Raw genomic sequence first — 23,675 nt, forward strand, 5'->3', positions numbered from 1 at the left:
CTGTTAATGAACATATTACAAATAAACACCTTTCAGTATTTATCAAAGTATTTCTATTTTACCTTGGTTCGCTTGGCGCAAACTAGTGGTAGCAGCATAAACAATCTCTGCAGTTTTTTGGATGTCTGGTACCAAGAGTGTCAGTCCCTCTGGTTCTTGATCAGAAGTATCTGGTTTTACTCCTGCTTTCGCTTTGTCTTTTTTAGACCTGTTTTTGGCAAAGAAGTAGGATATAGCGTGAGGGAAGATTTTTCAGCCAGTCACACAGCAGTCAGTGTATTTGTCAACAGGGAAAAATACCAAAGGATCAAGATTAAAACAAGTCTTCTGAAATGGAATGTCTCTGTGTATCTCCAGGTTAATCACTGATTGTAGCAGCCAGCTGTGACAACACTGAACGTACAGTCTTGGTTTGACAAGCAGAAGCGCATCTGATATAAAGAATAAAAATATGACCATGAAGCCAGTGAAACCTGCATACTAGTTGCTGCTTGTTGTGGTTTGGGCCTGATCGGCAACCAACCCCCGCAGCTAATCCCCCTCCCTTCCCCCTCCCCACCTGGGAATGGGGGAGGGGATCACAGGAGTGAAGGGAGACTCGCAGGCTGAGATAAGAACAGTTTAATAATGGCAATAAAATGAGAACAATAACGATGATGGGGGGAAAACAAAAATATAAACAGGCAATGTACAGCGTAATTGCTCCCCACCCGCTGACCAATACCCAGCCCGTTCCCGGCCAGCGACCCCAAGATACCAAGATCCCACAGTCGCAATCCCAGAAGTGAGAGAGAGAGAGAGAGAGAGAGAGAGAGAGAGAGAGAGAGAGAGAGAGAGAGAGAGCTCCTTCCCCACCACCCCTCCTCTATACAGTGAGCATGACGTGCCATGATATGGAATATTTCACTGGCCAGTTTGGGTCAGGTGCTGTGGCCGTGCTCCCCCCCTGCTCCCTGTGCCCTTGCGCACGGGCAGGACACGGGGAGTCGGAGAGTCCTTGAAATCCCAGCAGCAGCTGAAAGCATCAGTGTGCTATCAGCATGCTTCCCATACCAAACCCCATGCTGAATCCAAAACACAGCACTCATCTAGTCCCTGAAAAGGAATATTAACTCTATTTCAGCCCAAACTAAGACACTGCTTCAGCCATTTAGCGCTTCTGATTGTCACGCTGCTGGCTGACCTTATGTTGGCACATTTTCAAAAAGAATTGGAAAAGCTTACCAAATCACAGTAACAAAGGATCATGTCATGAACGTGCATTTCATCCGCCCATGCAGATGCTCATGCAAAATCAAGTCCTAAATATGTAATAAAGTGCTCCTTCCTACTACACAGTACACTAGCAATTATTTAAAATACACTAATGGTGAAACACTAGGAAACCTCCAGTAAAAAAATCACAGCATGTCTATGAACTACAATCTAGGCATCACAAGGGAGTGAGTCAAAAATTAAGTTTGTCTCTCTCTGCAGGTCTCTTCTGGGCTATAGAATTTCAGAGCTTTTATTTCAACAACAGTTTAATGTAACATAATTTTAAAAGTCTTACAAATACAAAGGTGTCTATATTATACTGGGTGTTTATAAACAAGGTATTGCAAATTAACATTTCAATTTAAACACCTCAAATTTTTATAATGAAGTGATGTGAAAACACAGTATATACTAACACCATTGTTTGACAGAAGCTAGTTGCCTAGTAACTTAAGATATATTTCAATATTTACATTGTGACAACTCAGTCCTCACTAGCATATATATTCAACTGTTGAAATTAAGACATGGTATTTGGTAACACTGTAACCTAAAGGAGCGTATTTAAAAGACTCTATGTTTTAGGAGCTAGCATAAATTTACATTGTTATCCTGCAAGATTTATTGAGATTTTAATACTAACAGCCCCCAAATTATTTTACTGCAATTTCTGTAAATTTTTTGTTTTAATAGCACTTGTTCATTTTAAGACCCAAGTGAGTTCAACAGTTAAGAAGCACCAGTTCTCTCCACATGCCATACCTAGGCACAAACCAGAAAGCCATCTACGCAAGAAAAATTAGCAATTTAATGCTTTGATGTCCCAAACATATTTTAGCAACTACCATATACTATATCCTTTCTGTATTTTAATCTTGACTGAGATCATGCATGAAGAATGAGTCTCTAAATTATTCAGCAGAGGTGATTACAGTAACACTGAAAGTCTTTATACTGTACCTAATCAAATGAGAATATCCCTAGAGAGCATTAATAACAAAATTCATTACAGCAGCATGGTACATTTTCCCTGTTCCAGATTTAATCCAAAAGGCTGTTAGCCTATTGTTGACTTTGAGCAATACTGAGCTTTCAGGTGCTCAAAGTTAGGAGGAAAGCATCAGAGCTGAACAGGGTCGTTCAGCATTTGAGGAACAGTTTAAGACAACGAAGCAGCAGCTGCCTCTCCCATTCATACCTTCCAAAGTCCTCATCACCGCCTTTTGCACTGCAGAAATCCAGGCCAGTATTTTTTAAATAACCTATTAAGCAGGTTCATAAACATATATTTAAACCTGCTAAACCTCTGTAATAACCTCTTTTAACATCATAGACCTGCTAGCAGCCAGCAGTCCCAAGAAAGGTGTACGGATTTAGAAAGGCAGCTTGCTGTTGCTGTATAATCCTTAAGCTATTTACTACAAAACCCTTGGAGAAATTTTGGCTAAAATGAAACATCAGTGGGCTTATGCAAGAGAAAGATGAACAAAAAGCAGTAAAAATGTGATTAGTGAATGTACTGAAAGTGAAATTAATTCTGACAAATTTATTTTCAAGGCAGTTATCTTACTGAAGATGATTTTTTGGGGTCCATAAACCTATTTCTTAGTGGAACCTGAAACACACGGTATTACTTCATGTGCACATGAAAAAGCAACCTGGTGACCATTCTACCACTTGCGAGCACGGATAACGTGGGGAAACCAAATCATTAGTTGAGAAAACGTCATCCTCCCTTCTTGGTGTCATCTCCACTTCCCTACTGCCCCTGCACTCCCGCCTGGATTCAGAGCCACTGCGAGCTCTCTCCAAGTCCTGCGTGACACACAAGTATTTCACAGGGACAAGCAGAGTCCCAGCTCAAGAGAGGGAGTTGCTGGGAATTACAAGGCTCTCCCAAAAATATATGAATGAGGAAATGAACTACCAAAATTAAAGTGATAAAGCCAGTAAGATCCTTCAGCTCCCTCCCTGCACACTATCAACCTGCATATATATTTATGTATACAGAGAAACCAACAGTGCTATCAAATTCCTGAGCTCTAATTGTCTGTTTTTCAAAGGTATTCCAAAGAAACATGACAACCAATAATATTAATAAATAATACATGATGGACAAATATATAGCCCTATGAATATTTTGCTGTATATTTTCTCTATTTTTAGAAAACATTTAAATGTCTGCATTATACTGTACATTTCTTTCCACCAATATTCTGCTTGTGAAGCAAAATTTAATGCAGTTATTTAATACAGGCCAAACCTTTATCTAAATGTCACAGCTTCGGAGTGGAGTAGGAGCCAAATATTTAATTTAGACTTAGAAACTTCCCCATACAGTTTTTCAACCATTGAAGAAAAAGCAGACAAAATCATGTCAACTCATATTTGAAGGGATGACAGTCACTAATATATTTGCTAGAAGAGCCAGCAGTGTACATGCTAACATTTTAAGCCATTAATTTAGCTTGTGTTATAAGATGACAGCCTTCTCTTCACACTGTGCTAAATGAATAATGAACGATACGCTCCCCAGGCAACTTTAATTTTTAAAGCCAATACTAATACTTACTCACCCATGCCTGATACTTCAAGGTAAACATGATGATACAGAATGATACCTTTATCAAAGTACTCAGAAAATAAAGCCAATGAACCATTCAGCTCCTCTGTCCTACAGGGACAGTGCTTATAGCAGAATTCTGCTCAGTTTTATATTGACACTCACTGTCTTAGAAAAAAACTGCTGTAGGTTTGCAACCCTGCTCTCAGTTGGCCCTCATGGTCCCCCACCTTCTGTAAGTTTCCACAGGTTGCAAGTAGAAGCTTGTTCCTTCCAGTAATTCACCAATTCTTAAACCAATCTCCTGAAATCAGGCAAAAACAAGCAAGGGACCGTGCCTTTGCAAGCAAAAACGGGTGCAAGCTCCTAACCTTCTCTGAGATGGCGCCGCATGCTCCTCCCTGGGGCTTGCAGCACTGCACTTACAGCCGCTGGGCTGGAGTCTTCCACACCAGCCAGCAGCTCCCAACACGAGCTTGACAGTGCAGCAAAAGAAACTGACAGTTGTTTTGTCTTTTAAAGAAAAATGAATTAAAACAAATTAGGCCTCAGTTCTTGGGACACAATTATAAAGAAATATCTTTGTTTGCAAAACGCACCTTTTCATGTAGAAGTTCTTCAAAATAAGACAATGAAAAGCCATAGCAGGGAAAATGCCTCAGGCCAAATTGCTTGTATTCTAGCATCCCCATGCAACAGAGAAACATCCAGATCATAACAACAGTTTGACAGGCAGCGCCTGATACACTCAGACGACCTTGGAACTGTGTGGGACTGGCCCTTAGTAGCTGTGTGACAAGCAATAGCAGTGTGAAGATGACAGAATTCTGATCTCCCTCAAGCAGTTACCATGGCTGGGGTGATACGGAAGCGGAAAGCATAGTTAGGAATTTTAGACATAGGCTTACTATACTCCACGGAACACAAATAAGCCACCAGCTTATTTTGTCAAATTGAACAATTTGCCATGAAGCTCACCTAGCAGATGGTGGTTTGGCCGAGCCTGCTTTGCTGCACAGCAGCAGCCCTGCAGCAGAGGGCTCGGCCCCCACAGCAAACAAATCCCTCAAGCTCAGCCCTGGTGGCAACCCATCACACAAGCCTGGCCACTCACATCAGTGATGCCTTTCCAGTCCCTAGCAGTCCAACAAGCAGTTGCATCTCATACTTAAATGTCTCCTCCACCATCCAGAAATTCCCCAATCTTCTAACAGAATATTATGGCCCCTAAAAGTAAATGAAATCAAATGCTAACTGAGTCCAAAACCCCAAACTGTTCCCCTCAAATTCTGGATCCAAGTGGACACTCTTGCTCCAACATGGAGATGATGTTTGGTAGACATGCAAGTAGAACTGCTGTTCGGATAAAGGAAAGTTTGGTCTTTGAAAGTAGATCCCATAATTATGTTGTTGTCCTGGCATTTGACTTAAAGAGGGCAGCAGATTGTCCAATTGAAGAAATACATGTCAACACTTGCTTATATTGCTGGCACACCTTCAACTAAAATGCTGAGAATTAAAACCTTCCACCCCAGTGAGTCCAGGCTGTTCAGGCTGTTGGTGTTTTCAACTTTGTCTATATGTTGCTTTAAAGACAAATGGTATTATGCTTAAACCATACAGCGAAAAACAAGATTTCTTTTTGTGCTGATATATCAAAGTAATACAAGAAAATTGTACAGATAATGTAACTGAACTAACCATGGAATTTTCATCAAATTCGTCAATTATTAAAATGATACTAGTTGTGCTTCTAGAACTCTTCTTCGTTAGCTTATGAGTAGTAGTCATGTGCCATTCTCACAAAGAAGCATTTTAGAATGCACCCTGACATGAGAAGATAGAGATTTCCAGGCCCATTAAATCTGAGGCTAACAGATGACCAGATTAGCAAAAAAAAGTAATTGTGGTGAAGAACTTTATACATACATTTATACCGGAAATGGTTTACACAGAAGTCAGATATATTTTCTTTTCTATTCTAATGAGCTTACTTATACTATGATCGACATAATACTGCCAGCAAGTACAAGCTGACATTTTTAGATGGGTATTCAAAGAACTGTTACTTGTCCTTCCTAGTTCTGTTTCTTTTGCACTAAATCATCAAAAAAAAAAATCCCACCACAGGTACATGCTTGATATGCAACACTACCAATCTCAGTCAAGAAGGATTAGAGAAATTCATGGGTAAAGTCCAGTCCATCGGGAGTTACTAGAAAGAGTTTCCAATAATGGGATTCCTGCTCAGGATGTCTCCCAGGTATTGGTTGGTAAGTACACCCCTTTTCCTGACATTATATTTACCTTCTTTTCATGATGTTTCAGCATATGCTTAGATAGGGACAGCACTAAATTTTGAAGGGAAGAATGGGTATTATTTCCTAACAAGCCATCTTTTATTTGGAAGCAATCAGAATCAAGAAGCCAATTAATTGCTGAAAGCAGAGAGTTCTTGAAAGAAAGAAATGAAAATTTGTACTGCAGCATTTGCTTTTCCAACTCCCTTGGTCAGGGCAGAAAAAGATGATTCAGCCATTAAAACCCCCCAAATCCTCTGTTCTGGAAACTAGAATGGTTGAAGATGTACAGAAATGGAGATGGGAAGTTGGTTGAGAAATGTGTACCAGCTCCAGCACCTCCCAGAGCAGGAGGCAGCGGGAGTCGTGCCGGGGCTCCTTCTGTGTGCGCTGGTCTGGTGACTGTCCCCTCCAACAGCAACCACACACAGCACCGACTTAGTCAAATGTCTAAACAGCAGGTCCTCTCAGACTTGTGTCCTGCCCTGCGAGCCATGAGAAAAGAGCAACACTTGACAGAAGGTGACAGCCAGATGTCAGTGATAGCAGCATCTCTGAAGATGAGAAGCCACAGTGTTGCAATGTGAAAATTGAGGATAAAAGCAACCATGAAGTAACACCACGTGAATCACTCAGCTGTGCTCTGAGAAGATGGTTTGACCTTTGGAACAGTCAGAAATGGCAAAAGAAACATCAGGAAGGCCGAAGTAAGTAGCTCTGGCTGTTAAAATAACACAAAGCTGCATTGTATTTATCCAGAATGTGCAGTTTTTCTTTGTCAAAGGGGAATATTTAGAGGGAAAATGGATTTAGCAGTATGGGTACCGGTTGTTACTGAGTAGAACAGGGAAAAGACTGCTAGTCTACATTTTATTCCTCTCCAACATCTATGGCCCAACCAGCTGGGGGGATAACAGGACAATACCACCAGGTTTGACAAAGTGAAACTGTCTTGTAACTATGTCCTATATTGAAATCATCAAGGAAGAAAACCAGCTAATGGTTAACCTGGACCTGGAAGAGAATCTATTATTGTCTTTGTAACCATTCTAGAGTCTGGTCTATGGTTACTGAAGGAACCTGTCACTCACAGTTCGTCAGTCTGTGTCTCCTTTAAAAAGTCAGCTGAACTCTGGAAGGTGTGTATGAGGCTCAAACAGCATCATACCGCAATGCTTACACAGCCCCGTGGAATCACAGCTGAGATGGAATAATCAGATACTTCTCCATTTGTTTGCTAATTGCTCTGCCAGACTGCAGGTGTTTGACAAGAACTGTCAAAGACAGAGTTTCTCAGAGGAGGCTGGAAGACCCTGAAGTCTGGCATGGATGGCTCCAGGGCATTCGTTTGTAATTTCACATCATCTTCAGCATACTGGCTCACCTCTGATGCCCCTGCTAACGGACAAACTAGCTGTCATAAAACCACCAACCTATAGAAGCAAACATGCTTTTCATATGTAGCACCAACAGTTACCACTAGTCAAAAATTTTCAACCATCCCTACACATATATCCCATCTCTACGTAGTGTTCTCACCAGAAATAGTGATTCCCGATCTTTTGCCTCTTACATCTTCCTGACAGAAGCCAAAGGCTTCTCTCCTAACCGGTGAGCTTCCAACGGAGAATCCACTGAGGAACCCAGTCCTTAATGAATAACGCAGCACAGAAGCATATAGAAGATAGGTGGGACTTTTCTTGGAAAAGCTACCAATTGGTTCAGCCCTCCCTAGTCCCATTCTTTACAGGATGGGCTGCGTCAACACTTCCTGAGGAAAGCTCCTGCCTTCTGACCGAGAGCAGGAAATGCACAGTTCTGCAGCAAAACATTCACCTCATTGAAGCGGGAAAGAAATTTAAGAAAGATTTGAAATTCCTAGATTCTTGAACAGCAATCCTCTTTCTGATGAGTGGGCAGTTACCAATGAAGTGACAACCGTATGTATGTACACGCACCAGCTTCTTGGTGTCATACAAAACCCCTCCTCGTACAGTGAAACAAAACATATAAACATAAATCTAGACCAAACAGATGGTATGTTCTCACTCTGGACTGCAGCACCCATTCAGATAAATATACAGAACTGAATCTTCTTTCACTCCTATAGTCATAAGTAAGTACAAAATACAGTTTAAATGAAGGTTAAGGATACTAAAAATTATTACCTCAGGCGGTTGGTATAGGTGTCTACACATGTCTTCATTTTAGCCAACAAAGTTCCAACAGAAGCTTGTGACTCCAGTTGTTCTTCCTCCTCTTCACTGCTTTCTCCCGACAGAGGCAGCAGTAATGGTACCATCGATGTACAGGATGCGATAGCACGGAGTAATTCTAGCAGAGCTCGGTAAAGGGGAACATGTCGGGCCATATCCAAAACTGGGAGAGAAAGAAGCGTACAAAAATTACTAAAATTGAAGACTTTTCCACTCTTAGTACAGATGATTTAACGAGAAAAGATAGCTTTTAATAATTAGTAGAATATTAATGCTATTTAATGATAAAATACAGTATTTCATAACATCCATTTATAATTTATGTTTTAATGGACTTGTCCAGAAAAAATTGGATAAGATATCTGGAAAACAAAGGTTAGCAAAAGACTCAAGAGGACAAAAGTGCTAACAAGGTATGGAACAGGATGACCACGTGCTCTGTTCATTTCTAGCAGCTTAATATACAATCCTGGCTCAAGTTGTATGACAACAGTAATCACAGACAAGTGTCTATGGAGGAAAAATTGTAACCTGTGGTGTAGCAGAGAATCATTTGCCGATTCTAATAGCATAAGGATTTAAAGACTTTCAAATCACTCACTTTATTTATAGCTATCTCCTCTGGGAAAATTTGTCTGCAATATTTATGGTCATGAAATAAATGAAGTTATCTACTAAGAAGCCTAGCTTTACTTCTTTTATTGGAAAAAGTACCATTTAAAAAACCATTATGCATTTTCAGAGCATGCAAAGGCTCTGAAGAAGATGCAGATTTTATCTGCACACATATGAACCACAAACCAGCAAAGATGAATAAGAATATACAATAGACAGGCAAACCTCACTGTCTCAGTGCTGCTCAGTGTGACGTATATGTGTTATAAAAGTAACTGTGGGTAGAATAGAGATATCAGCTCCTCTGACTATTAAAGACAAGCAGACACACACAGTTCCAATGGATTCTCTAGCACCACATTGTTTATTTTTCTTTTCCACTTGCTTGGACAAATATGTAATGGATGTCAGTTCAACTGACTTTGTATCATTAATAGAAATCCCGAAAACGTAGCAATACGCAGATACTTTAACACAGCTGCTTCCTATGTCCCTAGGACACACTATTTTTAACCTAACTGCAGAAAAAAATTGCTCTAGTTCAAAGTATTTACAAATGACTGAGTATATGATAAAAGAAATTTATGCTTTTTCTAGCAAAAAATTCCCAACAAACAAAAAGCCCCTGATAATGCGTGTTAGGACAGAACAAAGCATAGAACCCTTTAATGTTTCATTTAGCACATCCTGCCCTCCAAGCTAAAGCAGATCACAAACTTCCGTCTCCTGTCACCAAACCCTTCACTCTAAATACAGCACGATGGGACGGTATAAATAGGCAAGCAAAATTTAACCATCTGGTTTATCCAGGTTTGAGGCTGGATTTATCTCTACTCAGAGTTCTTTGAACAACAGCTTGCTATTTGTATTTTGAAACTATTACAATGCAACAAACTCTCAGCTGGGTGAAGTTCTGCTGTATTGAACAGGAGGAAAATGTACTAAAAGAAAGCATTAATCTGTCAGGCCTGGTAACATGGGTCTAGAAATATCCTCTGTCAAAGTATTCATTATATTTAAAGCAAACCCCATTGAATTTAAACATTGGCATTAAGAAAACCAGTTTTAATTATCTGTCAATTCTTACCTTTTACGTATCTCCCTATATATATGTATCTATATATATCTCCATTGCTTATGCTCAGTCTGTAGTCTCTAGTAAACGACTACCCACAGAAAAATCCCCACCATGTGTAAAATGGCTTTAAAATAAACAAAAATAGATCTTATTATGTGCAATTTTTTTTTTTTTAAAGAAAAAAGGAAAAGAAAATGAGGGGGAGACAGGGGAGAGCAGGGCTAAAGAAAGGGAGAAGGGGAGATGATAAAACTCCATAGTGTACCTCTTGCCTGAAGCCACCTCCCACCTGAAGTGCTAAAGATCAAGCAGCTCCTCAATTTAATCAATAGCCGTTTATTATGCAGATAGCCAGTGAAGGAGAGATAGGACCTCTTAGATAACCAAAGCATTTCACTTCTGGAAAGGTTTTATTTATTTATTTTAACCACAAAATTTTCACGAGGCCAGAATATATAATTTCAAATCCTTTGATGGTTGCTTGCCCTCTCCTTTGATAAATGGATAGTTGAACTCAAAATTGCTGTCAGGAGGGAAACTGAACCGATGTAACTTTAAAACGGGAACGTTTTCCAGAAAGACAAGAGAGAATATCTGGTTTTAGCAGATTCAGCTCACTTGTGCTGCTTTGCAATTTTTCCCACGTGAAACAAATGAAATACATTTACTCAGTTTCAAATGAAACTATCTTTCAGGGAACAACTATCAATTTCTTTTACCTTAATGCTCGACTCTTCTAAACTCAATTTCTTGATATCATTATATGTCTTGCACTATTTTTGTCCAATGCTTTTATTATACTTACTCAGGATTATGACCTATGCAGTGTTCTTGTTGGTCCAAAAATACCAGAAATCCCCCTATCCCCAGTCTAAATCTTAAAAATGTTTATGAAGCCTGGATATCTGGACATGTATCAGAAAAACTTGCTATAAAGAACTCAAAATGAGCAAATTACTGTTTATTACCTTTATTTGGCAGTTCATCTACTCCTCCTGCCTGTTTTGCTTTCAGTTGAAAGAGAATGCCAAACTGACTACAGTATAGGTTTTCTGCAGATACAGGTCTGCTTTCTGAAATAGGTTAAGATGCCTTGAGCATTCTTTTTAATCTCTATATTTACATGTAATTAGATATTCCAAACTGGATAGCGCTGTTTTTAAGACACTATGTTTAAGCCACTATGTCTACAAGAAGCGCCTTTGCGAAATGTCCCCCTGGCCCAGATCCACCATTTGCTAGCCCATCCGTGTCCTGGTGTGGCCGGCTGCAGCCCCAGGTGCCCCAACTGCACCTTTCTGGACTGACAGAGGCTTCACAAGTCCAGCAGCGTTCAAACTAGAACCTCAATGTTCAGGCTGTACCACTCAGAATCCATCAGCACCTTTACTGCTTGTAGTGTTTGCAGCATATTTAGTTAGTTGGGATTTATGATCCATGTCTTCCCTTTAGATATCATTATGTATGTATTTGGGGAGAGTATTTCAGAAATTTAAATTATACAGCTTTGTAAAAGAAATATTTAGATCCTATAACAAAGTCCTTTAAAGTAAATGAATTAAAATACTAAAAACACGCAAGAAAATATAAAATACAAATGTGCAAATCAACAAGTCCTATTTCCATCAAATAGAAGCAATGGAACCTTTGGACTGTCATGCTCACATACAGGCATCTTACCAACTAAGACACCAGCAGTATGGATTTTAAGCAAATATAAACTTCAATGAAGAACAAGTGTTAAAAGCAATCCAGTTGTTTTCTTCCAAGTATGCTAATTCCTTGGGAACATACCCAACCTTTTTCTGCCTGACTGAAATGGGCAATGCAGGTATAGCATAACGTTTTACTCGAATTAATAAGGTAGCTTCTTGTGTAGGAAAGAAAGTTCAACAGATCACAAAATAGAAACAAATACTTTTGCTTCTAGCACAGCTATAATTCACATAGCATTAGCACATCGTAAATGTGTCAATTTTTTGACATGGATACTTCAGTTGTGTAAGAAGGCACTAACAACATTTAAGTTATATGGACATGCACATAAGCACGCCAAACTGCAAATACATGGCATTCCTAAGAAAATGACAGTGGGAGATTAGAATTCTTGGCTTTGTAAAAGTGACGGATGGATATATTGTCCAGTATTCTCCATTATCCCCAAGTCAAAAACGTTACTAAATAATGACATATCTTTTCCAAACAGCTTGGTCTGGCGCTCTCAGACTCCCACACTGAGTGCACCTGAACCGTCCTGGCTGCTGCACACATACAAACTGTGGGGTCTTTCACATCTGTCCACTTCTGTGCTGCCAGTGCTCTCCGGTTCTGTGGGGCAGAACTGCTGAGGAGAGGCCAATCCCCAGCACCGGGCACCAGTTCAGAAGCTCCCCCTCGTTGACTCTCAAACAGAAGTGCTGCCTGAGAGAGCCTATCAGAACTTTTGTGAGGTTTCTTGAGCATTTCTTCAAATGACTACTATATGCCACATAATTCTGTCAAAAGAGAGGTAAATATTAAATTATTTTATTACTAGACTCAGAGCAGGGATGTGCACTTAGTTTTTTATCCTGCTTCCTTGTCTGCCTTGAACAGGGCTGGCAGGACAGGGCTGCCTGACGACAACAGCGCTGTCTCGGAGAAGGCTCTAACCCCAGTGCCTGGAACGGGGCTTTTGCACCGCCTGGCCCAGGCTGCTTCCCCTGCGAGCTGCCTATGTGCTTCTCAACTTGCATTCAGCAAGCAGACACCGAGGTCTCACCTTTTGGCCCTACCAGTAGTTAACGAGTTCAAACACTGGAGCATGAAGCAGAGTGCCAGCTAAAAAACCACTGCCGCTGTCCACGAGCTGGGCGGCAAGATCATGACAGCAGTGCTCGGCAAGGTTGGAATCCCAGTGCTACCACTGACACTTGATTTAAAGGATAGTAACAGCAGCACCTTTATTACTGCCTTTGTTTTGTTAATTGCAGGAATTACTGGTTCCAGAAGGATGAGTGTACGTGTCCAAAAACTAGGCCAATGTCTTATTGTCCTCGATAATTAGCAAGGAAGTTCACTGGAACTTTCCTGGACAATAGGCAGCGTGCCTGTATACTCACAACTCGCACCAAAAAAAGTCTCATCTAAATTTATTCTGTTGCATTTATGAAAAGCAGAAATCTCAGCAAGGTCACTGTCATTTACTAAGATAGGTACGGATGGCAAACATCTAGAAAACACCTCATGTTTTAGTGGGATACGGTCTTATCCCTCCCTCCAATTCCTTTGGGTAACAAAGGTCAAGTTTTAGTGGAATCACTACAATTCAGATAGCCTCTTGCCACAGTATTTGCAATTTAGAAAGACACTAAAGGCTAAATAGGTTAAAAACAGACATTTAATAAAACCAGATCTCCCTTATATGCTAATAGATAGCAGTCTGATTTGGCTGGGTGGTGGAGTTCCCTCCGCCAGTCTGAACTAAAATTATTTTAGGAAGTCCTGACTTCCAGAAACTGCTGAGCATCCTGTCTTTTGAAAACTGCAGTCTTTCACAAATGCCTAAAGGTCATGGGATATTAAGGCACTGATCACATTTTTGAAAACTTCTAGACACAGCCTACTTATTCCTGGGAAACAGCTGATTATCAGAGATTGTGTGTCTGATATCAAAACATTTCAGTTGCTTTCCACACATCTATTTATTCATCACCAATCTAGATCTATTTCTTACAAAGCCCCAAGACTACCCACATGCTATTACAACCTTAATATAATGAAAAAGCATATGAGGGCAGGTAGTTTCATAGGATCAAGGTATCACCTTCAATTGCATATATATCTGTGGAAAGATAATGGCCCAACTGAGTCTAATACTCCTTTGCTTTCTTTGAATATTATACAATATTCAAACAAAGAATAGCCAGGCCTAATGGCCCATTAAATAGATAGTACTGAACAGCAATAAATTTTTTTTGCAATTCATTTAACTTCCTCAGTACAACTTAACTGACTATGAATAAGATTATAAAACTTATTTCCATTGCAGGGGATATTTAAAACATATCACAAAGAATATGCACATTTATTTTAAAATAAAGGAAACTATTAATATAGCATATCCATTATATCAAAAAATCGTCACGCTTTACAGCCAATAAAAGAAACAAAGAGAGAAGAATAATTTGTAAGAAAACAATGAAAATGTCTTAGTTGCACCTAACGTGAAAGCCTTCCCACTGTGACTCTCACTGTGACCAAACTAGGAATTCCCACCCCAGAGGAGCCTACAAATCTGATGTAAACAAAACAAAACAGACACTTCAGAAAAGCAGCCAAACACCTCTACCAGTTTTAAATATATCACATTTCCAGAGGCATACCCTCCTTGCTTCTGTGCTACGAGAAAAGCTGTATATATGCTCTCAATCTATCTCTTGCATAACACTTCTCATTTACTAGGCTCACATAATTTAAAGAATTCTCGAATTTCATTTTCTTACGGACAATTTCTTACTTCTGACCAATATACACGACTGACTTTCTGCCTTTGTTGAAGGACAGAAGGGTGTGCTGGCAGCCACTGGAAACTTGCTCCAAATTACAGCCCCCCCCCCCCCCCTTTTTTTTTTTTTTTTTTTTCTTTCTCAAAGATATCTTCCACAGCAAACTAGAAAGGGATGGTCATAAATGGACAATTCAAAGGAAATAACTGAAAAGAAAAAGACACTCTGGAGAAAATGCATATCTAAAACCAGGAATTGTAAATTTAAACAAAAATATTCTTGCAAATGGCTGCAAGTGTGGCTTACATTTAACAGATCAGAAGAGGGGGAAAAAAAAATTAAAACTTGAAACGAATAAGTTGACCTCTACAATCAAAGATAAAGTTGAATTCTGATTTTTACGATTACGCTCTCATCTCCCATTCCAAGAGGCCTCCTCCTTGCATGGGGTAAAGTTTCTAGTGACCCAAGAGATGCCTTCAAGTCTCATTTCTTATTTTGTTTTGAATCTATTTTTATCCTATTTCAATAAGACCTTCTATCTTGCTGGACAGATGAATGATTGTATTTTGTTAAATATTTGTCTAGAAGTATCCACCTAATCCTGCCTCTGTTTTAAGGAAAGTGAAAGAAAACCACTGACAGTTATGTAGAGCAGCTGTATTATAAAACTGTTCTATTCATGTCATGCACAAATGCTCAAAATTTACTACCATGTTCCAAATCTCCCCTGCAAAAAAAAACCCAAGAAAATACCTTGGTATTCCAAGGCACCTCTTTTTTCTTTTATAGTAATAAAGTTTAAAGGACATTGGTCTCATCAATTTATGAAGCCAAAGTAAAATAAAAAATTCTCATTATCATGCTACTCACTAAAAAGTTTTAAGTCCAGTGTTAAGATCATGACTGCAGTAGCACACATACCTGCCACTACATTTTTCTTTTTTATTTTATTTTACCTTTTTTAACCTCTGAATAATTTAAAAATAGATCTTAAAGTTTTTTTACACCATTTCTAAAACATGCTTAGTAATTACTGAGGACGTATTTTTAATGCCTCAGTATGTTATTCACAAACCTAAAACCCATGGCCATGATTAAATTAAAGACTTCAGCATCTCATTACCATATTAAAGACTCTCAGTAGCTACAAACACCGCTGTTCAAAAAAGCCACACAAAGGAAACGCTCATTTTGTATTTTTAATTAAAATTTTCAGACACAGTCCTGTGGACACAGAAACTGCCAAGCATGAGTGAGACACGCTGCCTTTCCAACAGGACCACATGTCCTTTTGCTAAATATTTTAAAGCCAGAGCCTTTCCTCAGCCCCCCTTTACGGCATCTTTGCAAACATATGATCTATGAATGCAGCCCACGCTGCAGGCAATAATGTCAGTTCCAAATACGTCATGCTCTGCTGCCTCTTGATTTTCTGTTTCAGAATCAACCCAGGGCAAGCCTCTTTTATAATAGGCCTAATTAACACCCTGTGTTCTGCTCCGTTTTGAAAGAAAACAGATTGCCTACAGAGTATTTCAAAATCAGGTCTCTAAGAAAACATCAGCCTTTGGGTAAAAATAAAACAAAAGCTTTCTAAATATTGTCATCTTGTAACAATTTAATTAGCTTGAGTTCTTTTTCACTTTTCTTTATAGGAACAACACAAGCATTTTCACAGTACCGTTATTAGAAAAAACAGAAAAAATGGTATCAGTCCTCTTGCATAATGAAGCAGGAGAAGGAGGGGTTAAGCCCCCTTACAGGTCATGGGTTACAAATCCTGTGTCAGAGCAGTAAAACAAAGCAACAAGGGTGGGCCTATGAATGGAACGAGTACAGTGTGAGGCTTCATGCTGATTACTATTATCATTCAGATACAGACATAAAATTTTGCAATTTTGATGTCAGCACTGAGCCCATTAGCAGTCAAAAGGAAAAAAAAAAATCAGAGCAAATGTTAGAAAAGGTGAAAGGAAATGAAAAATTAATGTGACTGCATTCAATCCTCAGTACCATTGCAACACCATATGCATTTTCCCCCTTTCTCAAAGAGACAGGACAGAAGCGGAGAAGGGACGAGAGGAAGGCGACTGAACAACCCAAGGTATGGAATGAGCTGCTGTACTATCTGAAATGAAATAAACTAAGACTTTGCAGCCTCAGCGACTAAAGAAGTGTATCATAAAGTTTTTTTTAAAATTACGAGTGGTAAAAAAAGTGAATAGAACTGGACTGATCCATACATTCAAAGGAACAGGCACACCATTAGAAGAAATAGTGCCACTTGTAAAAGAACTTCCACTACACAACGCATCACTTAAGCTTTGGAAAAGCTTAGCACTAAATGCTGGGCAGTAAATACTGTTACACATTCAAAAGTAATTGGATAAATTCATGTAAGAACGGGCCATCAAGGCCTAATAAACGAGGAGACACCACCCTTGGCTGCGTACTAGCAATACCAGGGCACCATCTGTGTGTCAGCCCCTTGCTTATATTCTCCCATAAGCATCTGTTATTGTCCACTATGGGTGATAATGTAAGGGGCTAACAACCTTGGTCTGTCTTGGCATTGCTATTCTTCTAAGTGTCTTCCAGGAAATTTGGAAAAAAATAACAGTTTAACAGCAATATAAAAGGAAAACTGTGTTCAATTATATAAACAAAATGCGTTGCTCAAGTTAGTTGGTCAGTCATCTGGAGTCAGTGTAGTAGTGGGGCTCAAGGGAGCAGAGACCATTTCTCTTAACTATTTCTGCTTTGCTTATTTTTAAAGAATATTTAATTTGGGTGAAGTTAAGTATTTTCAGGAAAGTTTTGTTTACAAATAAAGTCAAACAACACTCAAAGACTTGTCACAAATGTATCCATGAATCCAGAAAAAACATTCGCCAGAAAAAGCACCAGGCATTATTTCATTAGGCCAGTGTGTACAGTTGAATAAACAGACACAATTTCCTGTATTTTGAAAGGACAGGAAAAAAGGAACCCAAATGATATAAAAGACATAAAAACCAAACCGAGCTTTTAAAGCATATGTGCCTACTAAAAGCAGGGTCTCCAAACATGGTCCCCAGTTTTGGAGATACTATGTGCATGCCACACTCTAGTCCCTGATAACGAAATCCATTAGAGATCACTCTCTGCCATTAAATTGTTCTCTGAATAATCTTGGAAAGGTGGTCAGGTAATGAAGGGATGCTTCTTGGAGGCTACAGAGCCATAACACAGGGGCTGGGGTAAGAATAATGAGTGAATACTATAAATACAAAATTCTATATTCATTGTATCTGTTTGAAAAAATGGCACAGTAGGCATCAGTGTAGAAAGAATGTGAGCAGAGTACTGCACAAGTCATCCATACTGCCACGGGATCCAACCCCACTGCAACTTTTAAGAACGTCTCCTCTGAAAGATTGCTGGTTTTATCCAACATCACTTCTTTAAAACCAACAAAATCCGAAGAAACACAATTAAAGCATAAAGCTATAACCAAATCATGTTTGTATCCAAATACAGAACACAAGTGTAAGGAATCATCAATGTAAAGCTACAGAATTTCTCTGCATTATCCAATAAATACATGATGATATAAAGAAAGGCATAGATAAAATAAAGACACAAAAAAAATATATGAAGATATAAAGGCATTCAGAGACTGCATGGGAATAAAGGGTTTGGCTGGTTAAGGGATTAAAAACCAACTTCTTATTAATACAACTCTTTATTATGGCATTTACTAAGATAAAAAGGACCAGTAATCTCTATCTAAGGTAGATGTTAGCAAATAAATCTAATACTAAAGGTAAGGTAGAAGTGTCAAATTAATCTTCCACTTAGCCAAGAAAATGAGAAAAATATTTTCTGTAGAGAAAAATCCATAAGATTCAAATATTCTGCAGACAAAAACCTTTATTGAAAAGGTAAAATAAACCCAAAACAAATCAGGTGCAAGCTTGCCTACCACCTCATGTTAAGTGTCTCAAGTGCAGGCGCTCCACAGAGATGAAAGGAAAGGTATTGCTACTCTTAGAACACAAAGCAGGATTTTTAAGGAAGTTAATCTGGCTTTCATCATCCCTACGCTGGAGGAGGGAATAGTGATTTCACTATTTTTGGCAGAGGAGTGGGCAAGCAGCCACCTTGAAATGGTCATCAGTCTGAGCATTACCCCTTCCAGCCCATAAAACAGTCACTAGTGTTTTAGAGTAAGATGGGAATTGAAACTAAGATGGAAACCTGCCATTTCATTGCACATGCTGCAGAAATCAATGTGAAAATTCAAAATTAGATAATGAAGTTGTGGGGTGTTTTTAAACCATTACTTCAGCAGATGGAAAAAGGCCAAGACTTGGGTCTTCTGTTCTGTCCACAGTGCATACCAATATTGTTACTGGAATAAAAGGACACGCGTTCCTATGCTTTATGGCAAACTTTCCATATGTGTGAGCACACCTACAAGATCATGTCCTCAGGGGACAGAAAGAAGACTACGCAGGAATCTCATTTTCCCTTAAATAGCTAGTTGTTTCACTTGGACAGGAGGCAGAGCCCCTGTGAATATGTGAAACAGAACCTTTATCATTTCAGTGTGTTTTCTAGAGAACAGTTGGTTGTTTAAATACCAGGATGGGCTTTCGGTGAACACACAAAGTGCAGGCAGAAGAGGGGGGGAAAAAAAAAAAAAAAAAAAAAAAAAAAAATCAAGCCTAATTGCCTCCCTGAGTCTAAGTTAAATGAGAGGTAACCCTGCACACTCATTGTATACTGAAAGTGCCTTAGACTGTAAATAGCTATGTGGTAATTTTATCAACCAGTTTAACTGAGCGCCACATATGATGGGGAGAATTATCTCTGTGCCCCAAACTTGTGGAATAAGAGGATTTGCACATTCCGTGCAACCTCATGCATCACTTACTAAAATGGACCATCCACCTTTATGTTACAGTATAACAATGAAGACTAACTCAAAAGAAAAAAAAATTCTTTGGTTAATGAGTGGTACTATCTAGAAGTTGTCTTCTGGAGAGGACAAGAAGATATAAATACTATAAAAATAGCGCTAGAATTTGTGTGTTGGAATCCTCTACCACAGATTAACTCTCTTTCTAGACTAACTCCTTCAGCCGCAGAGATCCTTTTCCTTTGAGTTGTACTCAATGCTATCAATACCCTCAGAGAACAGTAAGGAAATACTATGAATGGGAAGTGTCTGCATAAGAGTATGGGAAATGCTGGATACATTTACAATGTTTTATTTTCAAAAACAGGAGAGAAAACAAGAACACAAAAGAAATAAAAGACAAGTGTGACTGTTACTGCCCAGAATAATGAAGACCTATCACTTGACCAAACAAATAGTACCTCAGTATTCCAGTAAGTTCTTCAAATGCATGCTGAGCTACACACCTCAGTTGACAAAAATCTTCCCTGAAAGTACAGCGAGCTCGCTCTTAGGAAAGGCAAAGCAGAAGTGCCTAGAACTAACCCTGGCAATCTGCTCTGTACATGAACAGAAAGAAAGGGATTGCTAGTTTGTTCGGTCAAGAAATTTTTAGCAACTTACCCAATTATGCTGTCGTTAATTGACAAGGTCACCAATACAGAAGGAGACAAAAAAATGGAAAATGCATTATTTACAGTCCTACCAGGAGTCTCTTGTGTGTACCAATAAAACATTTGTGCCATGTAAGTGCCTACTGTATCTTTAGCAACAAGAACCAGGAAGGCATGAGAGTTAAAAAAAAAAAAAGTATCAGATCATACATTTCAGCAATATAATATGGAATTGTAGGACATCTGATATGGAGTCACATTCTCTTCTGATGTCATATTCTCTTCTCAAAAAGAACTGAGTCTGTTGGTAATGAGAGGCATAATTTTTAAAACCAATTCTTAATGCCTCCAGTAAAATCTGTGAATGCTTGTAGCATGTGGTACTGCACAACAATCTATTCCAGACACCCGGCACTCTCATTCCCAATCATGATTACCAAGTTTAAATGAATCCACTCGAGATGTACTGTCTGACTAAAACAAAATAAGACAAAATGGGAGGCCCTGTAATATTTACTCTGGAAATTTTTAAAGATGCAATGTGGTATCTCAAATTTTAAAGGGCCTGCTGAAAGTCTCTACCAATTACCCTCAGAGGGAAAACCAGTCTAGCACTTAGACTCCCAATCTTGTCCTACAAACAGGGATATAGCTATCAGTGTTGGCTTCCAGTTATGTAAGGAGAGAAAAAGGAACTCCTGGATGAAATGCTCATGGGCATGAGCAATGATATAAATGGACCAGGAAAGCTTAAGGATAGCCTCCCTCCACTTTAAATAAGGCCGAAGCTTTACTGCCTTCCACCTTGAACAGCCACATCAGTGACATGTACTGTTTTCTGGAAATGAAACAGCTATCACAAGACAGTGACAGTCTATTGGAAGAGAGAATTTCATGGAACACTTATGGCCAAAACTAAATACTTTTGAAGACAACAGCCCCTACCTTTTATTTCTCAAGTGAATAATTCAAAATAAACATAGACACACTAACTTCAGGAATGAAACGAACACCAGCTGCATCTCATATATGATTTGTTAGCTTCTACACGTCCTTGTATCAAGGATCAGCATCAAACTGCATTTCACCTGAAAGCTTATTAAAAAAGAAAACTCACCTGTGGGAGTCAAGAAGGCAAGTACCACAGTTTAGTTTCCTTTTACATAAAACTTATTACACAGTGGAGTGCAAGGCATCAAGGTCTGTCAAATAAGTATATCTCATGTTAGTACCAGAAGAGTGATGCCTAAGTGGATCCAAAGGGGAATCATAAAAAAATTACAGGTCCTTGGCAGGCAGATAGAGCTACATAAGCAGACTGTTGCTTATGCTTTCAAGACAGTCATACTAACCCCTACCGCACTCTTGATTCCAGAGTATTGTTTTTCTGAAAGGTACTCTGTATTATTTAGACAGCAGGACAAAGAATATGTGAGAAGCAGGAGAAAGAAGAACAAGGTGAGATGTGAGAAGCCCCACTGAAATCTAGCCTTTACTCCTCCTATTTCTCATCTGAGAATTTCTCGACTCGTTTTCCCACGAAACTCCCTTCCTTCTGGAAAACCTAACATGAACTTTAATTCACTGCGATCAAGTGAGTGGGGCCAAAGGTTGCAAGCTAGTCTGACGTATGCAGCTGCAAAATTCACCACCAGCTGTATAAATCAATGAAGAGCTCTCCAGTTAATGGATTTATGTTTAAAAGTCATATAAACCAACGTGCAGTACAGAAACAGATTGAAGCAGAAGTTAGTCTCTCAGTGATCTTTGCTAAATAATGATTTGTTGAAAAAAGTACTTCCATTAGCTCTCTGAAGTGAGTAAACTTCAGTGTTCAAAGGACCAAGTGCTTTATCTGCCATGCAATCCAGTACCCAATTACAAGTTGTTTCGTTCCTCGTAACAGCTAGGCTCTTAATTCTCAAAGATCTCAGTACCATAATGTTTCAATACATACTTCATAATTACTCCCTATAAATTACAACTAATTTCTGCACAGTAGATCTTGAAGTACAAAATTACAACTTGTTCTTTCATAAATACTTTATATTATTAACCACTCAAATGGGTAATAGGTTTTGATATTTTAGACAAATTGTTATTGAAGATCTACTCCAAAATAACTGTATTTACTAGAAAAGTCTGCTACTTTGAATGTTTTGAAAATATAATAAGCATATATTCATATTCTTTTGCTATAGAATATTAGAGATTTCATGAGATAATAATTTCATCCTCTTATTCCAAAACGATTTTCAACTACAGATGACAAATCAGAGGAAAGAAATGTGGCAAAAGGTGCTGGAATGGTGGTATCTTCTAGGTTTGTTTGTTCTGTTTTTTTAAGATCAGTCATCTGGATACTCATACGAACAAGATTTGTTCCTTCTCACAAAGTAAGACGTTTTAAGGGCTTTGGAGAAAGGGGAACTTGTTTTAGTACTGTTGTTCTCTGAGATCCACCTTCTTGGACTAGGATCAGCTCTCACTACTCTGCTTCCCTTTGGTTGCCCTGTAAGGACCCAATATTCACTTAATGGATTCCTCTGACACATCAAAATTTACCAGCATGACGGCTCAGAAACCTGATACATGAAAGCCCTACTACTCCTCCAGAAGCATGTAGCCTACACACAAACCAATGTGAAGAAATAGTCCTGGATACCTGCTGTCCTTGACAAAGAACCTCTTCAGCTGCAGAGAACAGCACTGAATCACGACTGAAGCATTTTAAAAGTTAGTAACTACTTTTTAGAGGTACAATACGCATAGAAGAGATTATTTCTGACACCAGTGAAGAAGAGAAAAAGTACGATTGTCTGATATTCCATGTGAGACTAGAGATTGAAGAAGAGAAAAAAGCCTCATACCTTTTTTCCATCATTCCCTTCCACTATATCCAGAAGGTCACCACACTTGGCTGGGGCTGAAACCCTCACCTCTAACTCAGGAATGTTCATCAGTCACTAATTTGAGTTGCTTCAGTTCATCAAGAGAGTGATTAAAATCATTCCCTCCAAACAAATATGCAACATGTCACACAACACCCTGCAAAGGCAGATTAGCTCAGTTTTTCCTAAACTATTACTCAACTGTCAAACTCACCACTTTTCCTGACAAAATACCAGTGTGCATTCTGACCATATTCACAGACAATAAAGCAGTGGTTGAGCTTGACCAGTGCTAAGAGAAGCTGGAGTTGGAAGTGGTGTGGCATAGGAACTGGTACTGCTCTGTGTCCATTCAACTTTTTTAACACAGAACTATTTTAAAGTAAGTGTGAGAGACTGGAACAAGTAAATTTCTGGTAAGTGAAGACTGACAGGTGAGAACAAACTAGGGGAACATCTGTAGTTACTTATGAGAGAATTCTTAATTTTTCCAAGGGTATTCTGGATCAGTAACTAAATTAAAAAATCAGGAAGAAAACCTAGACAATAGACAAATGGCATCAAAGTTTCTCAATCAAAAGGAAAACAAGAAGTAGACACATAGATGAAGTGTCAAAATCATCAAGCCAGTGCTGACAGGCAGCACATGGGAGAGATGTGAATGAGAAACCTAAAAGTAACTTGATTTGCTACCGATGAAGGATCTGAG

The 23,675-nt window shown here is 39.0% G+C and overlaps 1 protein-coding gene across 8 annotated transcripts in view; it reads right to left on the reverse strand.

Annotated features, from left to right (window-relative positions):
- BIRC6 (baculoviral IAP repeat containing 6) overlaps positions 1-23,675 on the reverse strand; it is a 187,719-nt gene that overhangs the window by 17,718 nt on the left and 146,326 nt on the right. For all 8 annotated transcript variants that reach the window (XM_042789690.1, XM_042789689.1, XM_042789688.1 and 5 more), the window contains 2 exons: positions 8,289-8,499; positions 63-208 (listed from right to left, as the gene is read on the reverse strand). In XM_042789690.1, coding sequence (XP_042645624.1) covers positions 63-208; positions 8,289-8,499 — 357 coding nt within the window. The remainder of the gene's footprint in view (positions 1-62; positions 209-8,288; positions 8,500-23,675) is intronic.

Source organism: Tyto alba, unplaced genomic scaffold, assembly GCF_018691265.1.
Source record: "Tyto alba isolate M040663 unplaced genomic scaffold, T.alba_DEE_v4.0 Super-Scaffold_16, whole genome shotgun sequence".
Lineage (NCBI taxonomy): Eukaryota > Metazoa > Chordata > Aves > Strigiformes > Tytonidae > Tyto > Tyto alba.